Source organism: Primulina huaijiensis, chromosome 11 (genome assembly GCF_012295235.1).
Source record: "Primulina huaijiensis isolate GDHJ02 chromosome 11, ASM1229523v2, whole genome shotgun sequence".
Lineage (NCBI taxonomy): Eukaryota > Viridiplantae > Streptophyta > Magnoliopsida > Lamiales > Gesneriaceae > Primulina > Primulina huaijiensis.
The window spans coordinates 18,884,804-18,902,576 of NC_133316.1; the positions used below are offsets into that span (position 1 = coordinate 18,884,804).

The window sequence follows — 17,773 nt, forward strand, 5'->3', positions numbered from 1 at the left end:
TATGCATTTTTTATCCACTCCCTCTGTGCGACTTCAGATGCACAAATGCTCCCACAATCTCACTCGCGACTAGTATCTTACTCATGCAATTCATGAAATATTAAAATTAATAAATATAAACATTTAAATAATGACTTAAAATTATTGATATAATGAATATATTTAATTATTATATAAAATTTTTATACCATTTGAAATCACATTCAATTAAAAATAACAATATTGTAGTCAAATTGAATTATTTACTATTATATTTGATTTATCGAGTGAGTGAAACTGTTATTAATAAAATTATTAGAAAAAGAAATTAAAAATCATATATTATTTGTCTATCAAACTTTTAAAAAATAATTAAATATTTTCAGAAAATAAAAAATTATTTATTAGATGAAAACTTTGATTAAAATTTATAATAATTTTTTGAATTTTTTAAAAAATATTTATAATAAAGTTCTAATTCAATAATAATAATAATATAGATGTATATATAGTCAATATACAAAAAATTCACTATGACATTTTTCACTAAAAAATTGAAAAGCGTAATATTATATAAAAAATTTTACAATTTATTTAATATTTTAGAGAATATAGAAAATTAAATATATAAAAATAACACAAAACCCAAAACTGTCACCAAAATTAAATGATATGCTTAATGCAAACATTTAAGATCATGTTATTTATAGTCAACTTTTTTTTTAAATACACTTCATATTTTTTTTCTTTACTCTAAAATGCCTAATATGTCCTCAAATCATTTTAAAAAATAATGATATAAACATACAATGTCTTTTATATATATATTTTTTTATTAAATATAATAAAATATTAAAACTAATTCACAAAAACTCTTGTGAGATCGTGAGTCAATTTATGAGACGGATCTTCTACCCGACTTATCTCATGAAAAAATTTATTTCATGTCAAAATTACTATTTTTTACTCAAGAAATGAATCGAATCAACCAATCTTATTAATATAGATATGTGAGGCAACTTTACATGAGAATTAGTCAAACTAATTTAGGTAAATTTATTTATTTTTCTACTTTGAGTAATTTTTTTAAATATATTGACAAACAGTTTAATTAGACTGTTGATTTCTAATATTTTTTAAGTATCAAAATATATTATAATTAAAAAAAATGTTGTTATATTTTTTTCTGCAAAAATTTATTGTAGTTAATTTCAAGATTTTTTTTTTTTCAAATAGTTATTTAAAATATTTATTTAATTAATAAATTACAAAAAAAAGTGGTAAATACTTGTATATACTTATTTAATTTATCTATTTCAAAATGAAATCCACTCGTGACAACTTTAATTTGAATTAATTTCCTCTGATTTACAACTCAAACAAACAAAGTTCGCGTATTTTCAATTTTTCTTAATTTCTTTTTAATGTTCTTGTACCATCCTCTGTGTACTAACCGGACCAACACAGACGGTGACACTGACTTCTCCTCTTGGTATTTTCGCCAATTTCAAAATAATTGAATTAATATTTGGTAGATTAACCAAAACCCTTGTTTTGTTTCCCTCCTCTTCGGATGAGTTTTTGATTCCAAGCAGTGGTTCGTTAGAGGTAATCCATCGATGTGGAGTTTTTATTTCTTGATGTGATATTTTTTGCTTTTTTCACGCTATTTTTTTTGTTCAATTTCTGGTCTCAAATGATTCTCCTCCCTTTTTGACTGGTTGTTCGCGTGGTTGGGGATGGGGGTAAAGTTTACACCTTTTTTTGGATTAAGTGATCTTTTGAATGAAACCTTTTATATCTGTGGTCATTTACTTCGCAGTGTGCGTTTTTATTTTTTCAAGAAGTTTTTGTTCATGGGTTTGTTTAAGAAGCCCTTTCACGTGCATTTTTTGGGTATTTACGATTAAGTTGATAAATTATACTTCCATATCAATTATTAATACAAAATGCGGGAAAACAAGACCTTTTATATGCTGAGAAAAGTCGGGCTTGTTATGTTTCAGGATTTAGGAATTTTCGTGGTTAGTAAATTGTCCTTTAGATGTGAAATTCTACTATTTTGGTAGTAGATGCCAAAAGTCCTTGGGAGATGTTATTTCCAGTACATCCTAGTTTTTATCCTTTCTCTTAAATAAAGGATTAAATTTAGTTTTTAAAAACATTTGTTTTCTTTTTCTCGAACCGAGAGAGCACTGTTGGGTTGTTATAATGAGCAGGTGCGGGGTTTAGACACCAAAGGGTCTTCACTTTGTGATCAAATACTACAAATTGTGCTTTAAATTTTGATTGTGCCAATCCTTGAACTAAACTACGTGCCCGTATTTGAAATAATTCATATGCGATATTTTTTGTTGAATGGAGTATTTGTTTGTTGGATGGTTTGTCAAACGCAGTTGCTTTTATGGAGGCAGTAGGCAACTTGGTTTCCATCTTCATCATAAGAAAATGCAGGTTCCCTAGAATTATTCGACAATGTTTGACAATTAGATTGTCTGTGAAAGGCAAAGGATTATAGATCGCGAAGTGCTTTATCATTGACTGAACGCTGGACCTAGCTGCATTAGTTATAAACCCTCTGTGCCTGTATAACTAGTGCAAGCAAGTGTCAATAGTCGTAGACGAATGATTTATTTATGCTAAATGTGTTACATGACTTCATGTAATGTCTTACGTTTGGTTTATTTCTATCAATTTACAGGCTTGTGTACGTACTGATTATCTTTGCTTCCAATGGCAAGTGGAGCATCTTATTATGATGACTTGCGAAGTAATCCTGAGGTCATTGATCCACCCCAAAACAAGGACACATTGGATGTTGGAGAACTTGTCAATGAAAGTGGTCAAACTGCCACAAAATCTGATGTAACTGTCTCAAGTAGTGTCCGGGAGCTGCTGGAATGTCCAGTTTGCTTAAATGCTATGTACCCACCCATTTATCAGGTACAATCAATCTTCTTTCTATCTGAAATTATAAAAGTATGAGATTTGTGACATCGGTTTTTTGGTCACTTTCTTATACCTCTGTCCGCAGACTCAGTGCCATGTCAAAATTCTGGATTTGCCACCGATTTTCATTTTATCTTAGATACTTATATGTATATTTAATGACACAAAGATGATTATTTTCATTACAACAAAATCTGGCAGATCTTGCCTTTAATGGGAATAGCATGAAGGTGTCAAAACGGGTTAGGCTTCCCACATAAAATAGGTGGGCTAGAGTATGTGAAACTGTGTTTCGTCTGTTTGGTTTTGGGTGTGTTGTGGGATGTGGATAGGTTTGAGGGTGAATCTTTTATTATTAAGAACCTGGAAAGAAGAAACACTTCAAACATGATGATGAAACAACCATTATACACACACACACACACACACACACACATGATAGATATAAACCGTTTTTATGTCGTTGGTGCATTGAATATTTGTTGGTCCCCGGGTTTTTGTAATCAATGCCTGCCATTTTGTTGCTGCAGTGTTCCAACGGTCACACATTGTGTTCTGGTTGCAAACCAAGGGTTCACAACCGTTGCCCTACTTGCCGGCATGAACTTGGTAACATCAGATGCCTTGCATTGGAGAAGGTGGCTGCATCCCTCGAGCTTCCATGTAAATATCAAGATTACGGGTGTGTAGGAATCTATCCTTACTACAGCAAGCTTAAACATGAATCCCAATGCACTTTTAGACCTTACAATTGTCCTTATGCGGGCTCAGAATGCTCAGTTATTGGTGATATTCCATTTCTCGTGAACCACTTAAAAGATGATCACAAAGTTGATATGCATAATGGCAGTACTTTTAACCATCGCTATGTGAAATCAAATCCGCATGAGGTCGAGAATGCCACTTGGATGCTCACGGTGATTAAAATTTTTCTTGTTGCTACTTCATTTATTATTTGATTTATGATGGCATTGTTCTAAAACTGCTGCCTAGCCCGACCGCATTGAAAAGGTGTTAGGCGGCCAGCCTAGGCAGCAAGGGTGGGTCTAGGCGGTCCTAAGTGGGTATAGGTAGGCCTAGGTGGTCCTAGGAGTTTCAAGTTTTTTGGGAATTTTTTTTTGGGCTTTTAATTTTTGAAAGCCCAATTAAACCAATACATGACATAAGAAAGAATTATAGGTTTCTGTTTTTAATTTTTTGGTTGAAAACCCAATTGAAACCACGATTTGTTGGCTTGCGCTTTCCCTAGCACACCAATCTCATCTTTGTCTGCTTATTTCTACTCACATAAGAAAATCGAATCAGACCATAAAAATAATTTTTTTCTTTATTTTGATTTCTCTTGTACCTATTATCCTGAGCAGAAGAAGCAGGAGGAATAAACCAAATATCAATTGGATTTTAACAAAATTTGGGCTGAAATTTATTCTAAGAACCATTACAAGTCTCTTGATACCGTGGAATCCGCCTAGCGGCGCCTAAGCGGCCTAGGCTCTTGGAGCTAGTATGGCGTCCGACTAGCCCCTAGCGAATTTTAGAACTTTGTATGATGGTAATATTAGGCTCTCGCTAATTTGTAGAGATGTTGCTTGGCACGGTTCTTTTAAGTGTAAAATTGGGGATGGACTTTTTAGCAGACTATGTTTGTCCTTAAACCCCAAAGAACTGCAATAAAAGAACAAAAGATGCTTTTTAGCAGACATACGCCTCTATTTGGGTACTTCTGACGTAAACTAAGAATTCATAATTTTACCCATATATTTTAAAAACTTCTCTCAAATATTATTTTAGAAAATGTTCAATCAAATCGTTATCTTGCACTTAAAGTTACTAATTAAGTCACAATTATTACATAATGACATATTTCTTCTCTTTTTCTTTCAAACTAGCATCGTCTATTTGTTTCATCTTTTTCAGTGCATCACTTTATTGCATATTGTATCACATTTTAGAATCATATCTGAAAATCTCAGAAATATTAGAAATACTCGCTGTCAAGTTTTGAGTTGAGTTGAATTGATTTGGGCTAAAGCAACAACCAAATGCCACCATCATGACTTAATTTTTTTCCTGGTATTATTATTTCGCCTCTGGTCTTACTTTTGATATCTTGTTGCTTATTTAAAGTTAAATGTACCTTCAGGTAGTCCTCGATTGTAGTTCTAGTCTCAATGTTTGATAGTTCAAGTCATTTTACCCTAACTATTTTTAGATCGGTTTCTGTGTATGATCAGATATTCCAGTTCACATGCTTATATTTTCCTCTTTTTGTCTCCCCAGGTTTTCAGTTGTTTTGGGCAGTATTTCTGCCTGCATTTTGAAGCATTTCAGCTTGGAATGGCACCCGTGTATATAGCATTTTTGCGGTTCATGGGCGATGACAACGATGCAAAAAACTATAGCTACAGTCTTGAGGTTGGAGGAAATGGGAGGAAAGCAATATGGCAAGGAGTGCCAAGAAGTATTCGAGACAGCCATCGAAAGGTACGCGATAGTTTTGATGGGCTGATCATTCAACGTAACATGGCACTATTTTTCTCTGGTGGAGACAGGAAAGAACTGAAGCTCAGGGTTACAGGCCGGATTTGGAAAGAGCAGTAGCATGCTTGTAGCTAGCTGTTGTTTCATTATAGAAATAGGGTGCGTTCTTCAAGCACAGTGGATCTTGTTGTCTGAAGTTTAGGAGGCAAACTATCTTTGCTCGAACTTTAGGACATTTATGGGTGATATGGATCTTATGGCTCATCTTGTACCTCTGCGCTTGAAATAACTTACTAAAGTTGTCAAGAAACATGAGCTGTTAAGTAANATATTACGTATAGTATTTTATTTTTTATGTTCTATTTTTTTTAATAAAAGCAAAAAACTTAAATCTTATTTTTTACGAAAAAATCATTCAGAAGTATAATTATCAAGTACAAACTTATAAGGTTACTAATACACGATGGCGTATTCAATCAAACAAAGGGAATAACATAAAAATGAGAATGCTTAGTTAGTTAATACATGAGCAATCTCTTTAGCTTGGCTACAGATAAAGTAAACCGAAAAATTTGAGTTCATAGCTACAATGTCTCTACACAGATCCTTGACGCCTCCAAAAACTCAGTAGTACCAGCATTTGTTTCCTTCATGGCATGATAAACTATCTTTTGCGTCCACCTCGAAGATGACGTTTGAATAATCTAGGTTGCTGAGCCAAGAAAGGGCTTCCAATAGGCCTAATGCTTCTCTTCTCTGACACATCAAAGTCTTTTTACCAGTTCGGGCCATAAGAAATCTTCCCACATCATCTCACATCACCAAGCTTAACCCAACAGATTTTATGTCCTCAAAGCAGACTGCATCGATGTTGCATCTGACAGCACCGATAGGGGGTGGTGTCCATATGTAATAGTGATTCCTTGTACCCAACACTTGTGTTTCTTTGTTGCTCCTTAATAAGGACATCCATTCAAAAAGAAAGCTCATTGCTGCAGTTATCACTCTAGGTGGAGATTCTATGCGGTTGTTCCATAAAAAAGAGTTTCTTTACTTCCAGATTGACCGGAGGATAGTTACAAACCTACCCAACTCTACTCCACTAAGTTCTTGGAAGGTGTTGAATAGCCATGCCAAGAATCCTTCAGCAGCGCATGCTTGGGAATCCACAACCTGAATTAATTTAGCTCTGACCCAACATTCACGTGCGAAAGGACAGACTATAAATGTGTGACATGATGTCTCCAGATCCACGTTACGCACCACACATAGAGATGACACACCACACATGAGATGACACATGAATTGCCCGCTTCAGAAGATTAGTGCGATGAGGGAGGCAGTCTCTACAAGCACGCCAGATGAAGAGTTTTATTTTCGGTGGAACTTCCATCTTTGCTTTCCAATTTCCTTGGACCTTGTTTGATTCAAGGTTTACATTCAAGCTCATAGCCACATGGTGCTTTGACTTAACTGTGTAAGAACCGTTCTTGCTGAAGTGCCAGATTCGGGTGTCTTGGAGTTGTATCAGCCCAAGTGGAATTGCAGTGATCGCCCTGGCATCCTATCCATAAAGATGGTTTCGATAATATCATGATCCCATTCCTGTGAGCCCAATCATCAAGTCTTGCACTGTCCAATCGTGTAACTCTGGAATCATGGATAGATCTACATGAAAATTTGAGGGGTCATGGGTCTTTCCAAATATTGATATGACTTCCATCCCCAATCCTCTATCTATAGCCTCTTTTTAACACCACTTGGGAAGCCAAAATGCTAAAGCTTGGATTATGCCTCAGATTGGCATTTAAGAAATCCCCTCTTGGCAGTATTTAGCTTTGTAAAGGCGACAAATTGTAGCATTAAGGGCACTAAAAAGTTTCCATCCTTGTTTCCCTAGCATTGCCATGTTAAAGCTACAGAAGTCTCGAAAACCCATTCCGCCAAATTATTTCGGGACATACAACTTCTCCCAGCTGATCCAGTTCAAACCTTTGACTGCATTATGTTTTCTGCCCTACCAAAATGAGTTGATCATCCTCTGTATTTCATTTGCCAAGGAGGAAGGGAGGAAAAAGGTAGACATACAAGAAGTTGGTATCGCTTGAGCCACTGATTTGATTAGGATCTCACAACCCACTTTGCAGAGCGGCCTTTTCCTCCATGTTTGTAAGCGTGTCCAGACTCGATCTATCATATAGGAAAATATCTGTTGCAAAAACTTGTACCTATTGCATTAAAATGTGGGATTTTTATAAACACAAAAACTTTTGTCAGACGGTCTCATGAGTAAATTTTATGATATATGTCTTCTATTTGTGTCACCCATGAAAAATATTATCTTTTATGTCAAATATAGGCATAGTTGATATGTCTTACGAATAAATATCAGTAGCAAAGATGAAAGGTCTAGTAATCAACCTGATGCAAGAAATCGACTTTCATGCACCCCTATTTCTAATACATCAAAATTATTTTTTACTACACTAAGATAAAATACGTGCATCATGTTATTTTGGTAAAAATTAACTATCAAACTAAATTAATATAATGTCTAATATATTAAAATTTAAAACTATAAAAATGGTTTTGTATAATAATTTTTTATGTTATAAATATGATCATTTAAGGTTCAAAAATATAATTTAAGATATATTAGATATAGATGAGATAGTCATTTGCTAAAAATAAGTTTTTATGATTTTTTTATTAAATAAAATAGAATTTTTGTAATTTGAAAAAAATGATAATTTTGATTTATCAAAAAAATATAACATGATATCAAAGTTAGTATACATACACACGACACATTTGTCTTAATAGTTTATACAATCTAGAGAACAATCCATATTACTTAGTTCATAACTTCTTGTGGTTATGACTTGAAGAAAATTATAAATTAACTAAAATTAAGAAAGCGTGAAGCGACACAAGTGCGCGTTTAGTGGATTCTTGTTAATCTGTTTGGCGATCATCTACCTACCTTTGACTTTTGCTTGGTCTCCCAAAAGAGTAACCAAATCCATTATTGATGTAATAATTACAAAATTAATATATCTCGTGCAAGCAAATTCCTTCCCAGAATCAACAAGAATCCAATCCAATCCAATCCAATCCAATCCAATCCCACCAAATATTTGAAAGATCCACGCACGAATTTGTATATTTTTTGTCCTTGCATTCAAAATAATGCATTGATGTGTAATAGCCAGTGGACGTATGTAAAATTAATCCAACCACTTCCGAACCAATCTCAGCTGAACAACACCAACACACTTTGATCCTGTAAAAAAAATTTCTTGATTTTTATTTAAAGTTTGCTGCAATCATATTTTTTCCACATTTTCTTGATTCTAAAAATTTGATCTGTGCGTCTAAAGAAATGAATAATCCATCAGGACCCCTTTGACTCATGCAGAAAGGAAGGAAACAAAAAATGATTTCTTTGAGATAAGCACCAAGAATTTCGGATTTGGGTCTGAATTTCTTGCGGTTGACATGTCTGTGGAACAAGGAAATGCGGAAACAGATGATGTTTCACTTTCAGGTAATTTTCTTGTGTTTATTATTGTGTATTCATGTTATTTTCTGCAGTTTTTTGTTGTTCTAAGAATGGGGATGATTGATGAGTGCGATCATAATTTATTTTATGAGATCCTGTAGTTTTAAGCTGAGGTATATTTCATTTTACTAGGAAAATGCACGTGCGTTACACGTGGTTAACAAATGATCGAACTATAATTATGAAATTTAGATACTGTCTAAAATCGTTTGAGTAACATCATGTTTAAAATTATTTCTCAATCTAAACAGATCAAAACACAATAGATAAAGTAACATCATGATCATAAACAGATATATTAATTTGTTCATATGACAAATTTTTCAATCAACGTGATTATGACATAATAACAACTTTGTCAAACCAGAAAATATTTTTTTCATCCAAATATCATTCAAAAAAGAAAAACAATAAAAATAAATTAATAGAGTAATGGATTTACTATGACCCAAACCACGGTGTACTTAAATGAAGCACACAAAATTAGAAGCACTAATAAAAAAATTCTCTTAGTTAATTAAAATTAGCATACTATTGTTAAAATAAAACCACTAAAATTGTTATCAAGTTTAATTCAATTGCTTTTGCTAACTTACCCTTCATAGATTTTGTTTACTTTTTTATGTTTGGTTTTTAGAATTACATATTTAGATAATTAATTTTATATCAGAATACATATGTTTCGGTGGATACTTTTATCTAAATTTCATTAAAAAATTTCTACATGCAAAAATGCTTCATAAAACAAAAATTTACATCTTATAGCTTTCGAGCAATGGCAGTAAACAAAACATAGAGATTGGTTCCTCTAACATCCATTTTAAGGGGAAAAGATTTCTAAAATTATTTTCAAAATAATCTCAAATTTAGCCAAAAATTCACTAACGATCGATAAAAAAAGATCATATATCAAATCAGTAAATCAACTGCTATAACTATTAAGTCTCATCACAAAAAAGCTGAATCACTTGCTATCATGAAAGATTTTCATTCACATGATTGTAATATAACAGAATCAGAGATGGTAAAAAAGTAGAATGACTTGAACATTAGCAACTATAATAGAGCGAATTTCTACATATTTAACATCATCTTTGAGACAAAACTAAGGGACAAAACTAAAAACTAAGTTAATATAAATATATATTCTTCCTTTCTTCTCAAATGATAAAAAAAAATACCCTGACCAATAAAGAGGCATCAAATAAAAATGGATCAAGAATGTCAAGCACAATAAAAGTACTTCAATTTATTTGTATCATCAATTGCTAGCTAACATCAAAGGTTAAACAAATTATATATTTGAACAAATGAAATGAAAAACAAAATGAAAACAAAATACTGCAATCATCATAATAGAATGCAAAACCTCTTTCGACAAACAAATGCCACAAAGAGGGAAAAAAGGTGAAAATAAAAAAAAAAACTAATGTCACAAAGAAGAAAAAGGAAAGCATGGAAAAAACAATTTAAAAAAAGTGAAAAAGAATGATAAAACAAGTGAAAAAAGAATACAAAGGTAATACTAAAGGTCACAAGAATATAATAATAAACACATGAACTAAAAAATAAATGCACAAGACATCAATTTCTACCAACATAAATATAATTGAATGATAACTACTAAAATGAATTAAATCATATTAACCTTGACATGGACAATGACTAAAATAACCCTATCAACTATATCAAAATGCAAAACAAGAGGTCATAATAGTAAGCTCACAAATAGAAGTCATATATTTATAGGTATATAGATTGACATTTAGGAGTGTGAAATTATGATAACTGTTGATAGTGAAAACAGAGTTTTATCGTGAAAAGTATGATTTCTCTGCGAGATGATGCTTCTGAAAGTTTTAAAGTAAATTTATCTTTGTTATTTTTTATCATCTCTGGTCGCACGTCGATTGAATCTGTATGCGACTTGCATTGCGAGGCATCATCCGATTCGTTTCTGTCATTTTGATTTTTCAGACAACATGATATGAGCATATGACCTGGTACAAATATTTTTCAATGTTTTCCCATCGCTGGTATCATCACTGATTACTTGGCAATTGTGTATTTGTGTTGAAGATTTATTTATCATTTGCATGTAAATCCAAAAACTTGTTTTAGTTATAGGTATCTTTTTGTTCTAGGTGAACTATGTAATAAGTTGTGAAAAGCAAGTTTTCTGAGATTAATCACCGCAACATTTTTGCATCAAATGGACCAGGTTCTTGTCTTTACGATCTCCTACAAAAGGAAACCTCGCCAAACTGGCGTAACTGTCCGAAGGAAGGGCGGAATACTTCGAGTAAGTGTACAAACTGAAAATGACATGCATCACCTTGCCACTAATGGTCACTGGACCATATCCTTGTGCAATATAAAGGTTCTCAATTCTACTCATGACAATAACTAACAGCCACGGAGTTGGGATTATTTTGTGCTGGAGTGGCTCAGGACAAATTTGAATGAAGCTTTGGCTAGCACAACTAGAGTAATCTGGGGAAAACATGGGAAATTGAATATGATAAACTATTTTGTTGTAGTAAATAGATGCCAAATTCATTCTATCTTCATTACTGTGCAATGCTGATTTTTAACTCTGTGGAAATTTTGTGTCGATCAGGTACACAGCGTAGGCTAGAGAGTATGTTATCTGAACCCGGGAATCAATTATGTGCAGATTGTGGTTCGAGAGATCCAAAATGGGTGTAAGTCTCAGTCTCATTAGTTTGTTTTTCCATTATTCTTGGTGGTAAATTTCTTTTTCGAATTGGAAAAAGGTTTGTTACAATTGAGTTTCGAACCCAAACCTCGCCCCAAACTTGGGACCTTGTACCAGGTGAAGTATAAAAATGATTCTCCATCCCCCAAAATTACACCAAAAAGTGTCATCTTATTTTCATTATCTATTCGCAAGATATATTTTCCTTCTTTTTCATGCCTCTAAACAAAATCATTATAAATGATAAACTTATCATTAATTCCATAATATGTTCTATGTTATGCTATATTATATATATTCTAACCAATTATGTTATTGTAAAATTTTAAAATAACTTACACAGTAATTTGATATTACTAAATGATCTCAACTTTGTTGCTGTATTTCTTGGGTTTTTATTTCTATAACAAAACTTGTGTTTTTATTTCAACTGTCGTGAGCAGATCTTTGAACATCGGAGCATTCATTTGTATCAAATGCTCTGGTATACATAGGAGCCTTGGAGTGCATATATCAAAGGTGTGGAACACTTGTTTCACTTATCAAATCTATCACAATTACACAACCGTGATTTCATCTATTTCATGTCTATTTTGCAGGTCTTATCTGTGAAGCTTGATGAATGGAACGATGAGCAAGTAGATTCTTTGATTGAAATGGGAGGAAATGCTGCAGTAAACTCGAAATATGAAGCTTATGTTCCATATGATTATAAAAAACCGAGACCGGATTCCTCGATAGAGGAGCGTGCCGATTTCATAAGGTTGTTAGTTACAAGTCCATCCCTCCTAGGATCGTTTCAATGTATTTATAATTTCTCAAGTAGACTCCCTTTTGGATACACAGGAGAAAATATGAAATGCAACAATTTTCGAACCATGATTTATCATGCTCTTTCCCTTCATCGTCTTCAACATCCCACGCGAGTTCTTCAAGCTGTCAATCTCAATCTGCCATTGATAATAAGAAACACTTGGAAAAACAAACTACAGGTCACAGAATCCAAGGTCTGGGGCAGGCATTTCGTAATAGCTGGAGAAGAGGTGAACACAAGGCGCCAAAGAAAACTAACTCAATGGTAAATGCTCTTGCGGCACAAGATATGACCAATAAAGATAAGCTTGCACTTTGTGATTCATTTTAATACTTAAAAATTCTGGTTTGGCTTGAGTACGTTTCCTGATCATTTTCGATTGTGTGGTGTAGGCAGGTATGGTCGAATTCGTAGGATTGATTAAGGTTAACGTCGTGAGAGGTACTAACTTAGCAGTCCGAGATATGATGACTAGTGATCCATACGTCATCCTCTCACTGGGAAATCAAGTACTTATTCTGTTGTTCTCGTTCTATTGTCCATGAAGTTGATATAATGATCTTATGCATCGCGGTTTTTTATATCTGTTTTTTGGTAGTCAATGAAGACGAGGGTCATAAAGAATAATCTCAACCCGATCTGGAATGAAAGGCTAATGTTGTCGATTCCAGAACACATTCCCCCTCTAAAGTTGGTAAGATTCCCATATGCATAAAGAAAAATGTGTAATTAATTTTCTGGATAAATGATAATTTACTGAAACATAGACGAATAAAAACATTGGTATTTGTCGTGCAATGTGATTTTCTTCTGAGAATAAAAGCATTGATATTTGAGACTAATTTTTTTTGATGCACCACTTTCCAGTTTGATTTTTCTAAAATCTCGCTCTAAGAAACTTTGTGATGGCATGCCAGCTTGTATACGACAAGGATAAATTCAAAACAGATGATTTTATGGGGGAAGCAGAGATAGATATCCAGCCACTCGTGTATGCTGCAAAAGCTTCCGAGTGCTCCTCGATTAACGAGCCAACTCAACTCGGTAAGTGGAAAGCAAGCAAAGAGAACACACTAGTAAAAGATGGTGTTATAACTTTAGAAGATGGAAGGGTGAAACAAGATATCTCTATTAAGTTGCAGAATGTAGAACGAGGAGTTTTAGACATTGAGCTTGAATGTGTACCTCTTACACAATAGCAAGTAACTATACGTCCTTCCCGGTTCTGTTTCTCCAACGAGTGGCGAAAATATCCATCGAGCATGCCATGTAGCGTCCTATTTTATTTATATTTTGGATGACATGAGGCCCTCTTCTCACTTCAGAGGACAACAGGGGTAGCACCAACTGTTGTATGGCGATATTTTGTGTGTATGGTTGTACTTATTTATTATCATACTTTAGACTTCAGAACAAAGTCGCCAACTGATGATATACCACTAGTCACTACTGATGCAAACTAATGATTTTCTATACGACACACATTCAAAACTCCTGACCTCGTGAATCATACTCATTACCTGAGCTCAAGAACATATCCCATGAAACAAAACTTCCGAGCTCACGCTACGCTAGCTTGATCTTCCTTATTTTCAGCTTAGTTCAATCTCATTTTTTTACAAGAGACGTACCACAAACCTGTGAAATTTCGCAAACTTGATTGGTTTACATTCATACTCACAGCTTACATGCAACACAAATAACTCGACCGAGTCCTATAAAACAGAGGAAAAATATAATGATCTTGGTACAATAAACCATCTGAGGGGCCTCGACAAAAGTTCTCAAAATCATCAATATATAAACCACAGTACCATGTAAATGCTATCACAAGCTGCAAAACACAGGCAGCATATTAGCCACAAGCGCATGCCACAGCACAACGGCAACTATTACATAATGAGCATTAAAATGTACACCACCAAGGTGAACAACCAAACAATTCACCTACGTTCCATACATAAACCACAATGCACATGGCTGATTCCTTCAGCATATGGATATGAGGTTATCATCGTTTATACTAAATAATCCGATGACCAAAAAACAAAAAAACCTATACAGAGAAACAAATAATGACACCCTTTTTCATCAGGTTAACTTAAAATCTACTCGCATTCACAGCTCATGAGCAGCAGCGTGGACACCGAACAAGCCCATTTTCGTTGCATTCCGGACACCTCTTCGGCTTCTCCTCATCCTCATCGTACACCTTCTTACTGCCACTGCAATTCGAACAAGGAACGAACCTCACATCACCGCACGTATCACACGGATGCGGAGCAACAAAAGGGAGTCCCTTTATAAGCCTAACCAATTCACCAGCCTCTAGTAATTGCTTTATGACATCAGCTCCCCCAATGTACTTTCCCTTGATAAACACTTGAGGTAAGCTGATACTAGTTTCGCCCAACACATTCAGTAACTCCTTTCTATAAGCTACATCCATGGATATATCCCTCTCATCGAGATTCACACATAACCCATGAAAAATCATGCGTACACTGTGGCAATCTTGAAATGTTCTTCGTATTCCTCGTAGGCTGGTGAAGTAAACTACAACTCTGTCCTCAGTACCAGGTAGCCTGAAGGGAGATTCCGGGACTGGAGAAGGGATACCTTTGGAAATGAAATTTGAAGAATCCGATGATGCTAGCAGCAATTTGGTCGGCTTTATCGGCTTGGGCGAGGGCAGTGGCAAAGATTGTGAATTTTTGGGGCTTGAGGGGTGTTTTGGGGATTCGAAAATCGAGCATAATTTTCTGACCTTTCCCTTCAAGGAATTACCGGCGGAGACCATCGAGCCAAAGGAGGAGCTGTACAAACTCTTGATGGAGCCGCTTTGCTGCAGAGACGGGGAATTGTAGAGGCCGAACAGAGGCTTATTGGTCATTTCACCTCCCGCCGAAGACGAGGCCTTGAAAGTTCCGGACCGGTTGAAAATCGTCAAGGAGCTGCTCTTGTTGTCTTTTTGGGATATTTCGGGCAATTCCATTGCATGGTTCTTGCANAAAAAAAAAAAAAAAAAAAAAAAAAAAAAAAAACTCCAAAGAATCAAGGGCTTTGAACGGGATTTCTGAGGTTTATAAAATTAAAGGGACGGTGGCGGCGGGCGGCCGGGGTGTTGATTGGAGCTGGTTCTTGGCTGGAAATGGAATCTCCAGTTGGGGAAAAAATCAGAGATGGAATGAAAATGAAGTATTGAAACAAAATCGGGAAAAGTAAGCGAGGAGAAGTGAGAATTTCGAAAAGTTGAATCGAAGCAAAGGCAGTGACGTCACTGCCGACGACAACGCCCGCCAAAGCACAGAGACGCGCAGGGAATACGTGTTTTGGGGTTTGGGTTCTTATTTATCCTAGATTTAGCCTTTTGTCGAATACGTCAAAACATTTTAAAATTTAAAAAATTTACTTTTAAATAATTAATTATATAATCGACTTAAACCGCATGCCGCATGACTTGTAGCGTAAACCTGATATAATCTATAACTAAAAGTCGCGGGGGCCATTTATATATACTAATAAAAGATGCAGTATTATTATTATTTTTAATTTGATCAAATAATATTAAACAATTAACACGAAATTATTTTTCATTTAAAAAATTTGTTCTATTTAAAAAGAGAAGTTTTGTTTAGATTTTTTTCTATGTAAAATATGGAGTGACTTAAAGAGGTTTTTAGTAGGGTAAGAATAATAATTATGAAATTAAATATTTTAGTGTCTTCTAAGATAATTACTTTAAGGGTCTCACACTTAATATTATAGTATATATATATATTAATAAAGAGTATGTCTCTTAGACTGTCTCATAAATATATATTCATGAGACGAATTGATTTTATATATATTTACAATAAAAATTAATATTTTTCAGAGACCGAATAATATTGAAAATTTGTCAATTAAAATTAATATGTGATACGGTCTCATAAGAGTTTTTGTGATAAATAANACTTTTTTTAATTATAATTTAAATTATTAACTTGTTTAATTTATCATATTATTTCATAAAGGCAATATGCCAGCAAAAAAAAAATTATTATTTTAAAATAAAATATTATTAATAAATTTATAGTTAATTATATATTTGTGTATTAACATTCTTCAAATAAATAAACATAAATTAGCTTTAAAATTTAGTTTTTATTTTAAAAAATAAATAGAGTTTAAAAAAATATCTTTACGCATTACAAAAATTACGTTGTTAATCTTGATATATAATGTATCTTAGTGAGAAATTGAATTGTAAAACCTTGACTAGAGTTGGAGTTGTGTGATCCACCAATTTTGAATGCAAAGTTCACCTGGTCTAACATGAGGGCATCTCCCATTTGTTGCAGACTCATAGTTTTTTGTTTTCAGGAGGGTGGTTGGATTCCTTCCCTTGTTGTCGACAAACAACATTGCCTAGGATTACATCGAATCACTTTTCCTTCGATTTTGGACACTTCAAAAGGAACTTAGGGCCCGACTTCTTTCAGATTTGAGAATGTCTTGTTCGGGCATACGAACTTCAAGAAAGAATTTGCAAATTGGTGGAACATGATGTAAGAAATATGACACATGTTAAAAGAAGTATCGTGTAGGATTCAGCGACGGCCATTGCCTACATATTTTGACGAAACTTGTGTACGCAACCTCAACTTTAGAAAATTGAGATGCGTACACGTTTCTTCTTTTGACATTCAGACTCCCGATTTTTCTCGTTGATGGTGTGAGATGCCTATAAATAGAGACGATTGAGGTCCCTAAGCATACACACCTCATAAGAAATATACACCATCTACAGAGAGCGTGTAGTGCTTAGAAGGCTTCAACCGAGAAGAAAATCAGAGAAATCAAAATTTTAAATGGCCGGAGGTTACACTCGATTTATTTCCGCATATATTTTTTTCATGTTCATGTATACGTAAAAAACATGATTTTTGAGAAAAAAACTCTAACATTCGGTATCAGAGCCGTGATACCTCTGCCTTGAAAATATTTGTTTTCATATCATGAAACTTTAGGAAAAGAATTTTAAGTTTTATGTAAGAAACTTAAAATTTAAAGATTGGACATAATAATATTAAGAAACTTACCTTAGAATTGTGTTCTCGGTCGGAGTTTGAATTTCTTCCTTGAATCTTGAAAAATAAGATTTTTTTTTTGGGAGCAAAATATTTCGGAGAAGTGTTACTGGTTTTTTCTGAAAATGGAGAAATCTTGAAGAAGACGAAGCAATACTTGAATTCCGAATTGAATTCCTTCTAAGTGAATTTAATAT

At 33.9% G+C, this 17,773-nt stretch overlaps 3 protein-coding genes across 4 annotated transcripts; 2 read left to right on the plus strand and 1 right to left on the minus strand.

The window, feature by feature from the left end:
- The first annotated feature begins 1,426 nt into the window (after positions 1-1,426).
- LOC140988822 (E3 ubiquitin-protein ligase DIS1-like) lies at positions 1,427-5,738 on the plus strand. Its single transcript, XM_073457893.1, has 4 exons — positions 1,427-1,587; positions 2,681-2,922; positions 3,459-3,845; positions 5,209-5,738. The coding sequence occupies exons 2-4, from the start codon at positions 2,713-2,715 to the stop codon at positions 5,527-5,529; spliced, it is 918 nt and encodes a 305-aa protein (XP_073313994.1). The 5' UTR covers positions 1,427-1,587; positions 2,681-2,712; the 3' UTR covers positions 5,530-5,738.
- Positions 5,739-8,438: 2,700 nt separating this feature from the next.
- LOC140987949 (probable ADP-ribosylation factor GTPase-activating protein AGD11) lies at positions 8,439-13,963 on the plus strand. Of its 2 annotated transcripts, none has more exons than XM_073456747.1 (10): positions 8,439-8,694; positions 8,828-8,956; positions 11,193-11,273; positions 11,592-11,676; positions 12,134-12,209; positions 12,290-12,453; positions 12,537-12,768; positions 12,897-13,013; positions 13,103-13,198; positions 13,422-13,963. In XM_073456747.1, exons 2-10 carry the CDS (start codon positions 8,908-8,910, stop codon positions 13,701-13,703), a joined length of 1,182 nt encoding a protein of 393 aa, XP_073312848.1. In that variant the 5' UTR covers positions 8,439-8,694; positions 8,828-8,907; the 3' UTR covers positions 13,704-13,963. The 2 variants fall into 2 exon arrangements, with proteins under 2 accessions (XP_073312848.1, XP_073312847.1); XM_073456746.1 differs by having other exon boundaries at positions 8,440-8,694; positions 8,790-8,956.
- A 322-nt stretch (positions 13,964-14,285) lies between these two features.
- LOC140987950 (uncharacterized protein At5g39865-like) lies at positions 14,286-15,859 on the minus strand. Its single transcript, XM_073456748.1, has one exon. It carries the CDS (start codon positions 15,497-15,499, stop codon positions 14,630-14,632), a length of 870 nt encoding a protein of 289 aa, XP_073312849.1. The 5' UTR covers positions 15,500-15,859; the 3' UTR covers positions 14,286-14,629.
- Between the last annotated feature and the right edge of the window lie 1,914 nt (positions 15,860-17,773).

Excerpts from the sequence above, each read along its gene's own strand:
- LOC140987949 (XM_073456747.1), top strand. The coding sequence starts at position 8,908 with ATGTCTGTGGAACAAGGAAATGCGGAAACAGATGATGTTTCACTTTCA. Across the intron at positions 11,274-11,591 it reads GGAAGGGCGGAATACTTCGA|GTACACAGCGTAGGCTAGAG; the intron begins GTAAGTGTACAA and ends TGTGTCGATCAG. Across the intron at positions 12,210-12,289 it reads TTGGAGTGCATATATCAAAG|GTCTTATCTGTGAAGCTTGA; the intron begins GTGTGGAACACT and ends TCTATTTTGCAG.
- LOC140987950 (XM_073456748.1), bottom strand. The coding sequence starts at position 15,499 with ATGGAATTGCCCGAAATATCCCAAAAAGACAACAAGAGCAGCTCCTTG.
- LOC140988822 (XM_073457893.1), top strand. The coding sequence starts at position 2,713 with ATGGCAAGTGGAGCATCTTATTATGATGACTTGCGAAGTAATCCTGAG. Across the intron at positions 2,923-3,458 it reads TGTACCCACCCATTTATCAG|TGTTCCAACGGTCACACATT; the intron begins GTACAATCAATC and ends TTGTTGCTGCAG. Across the intron at positions 3,846-5,208 it reads ATGCCACTTGGATGCTCACG|GTTTTCAGTTGTTTTGGGCA; the intron begins GTGATTAAAATT and ends TTGTCTCCCCAG.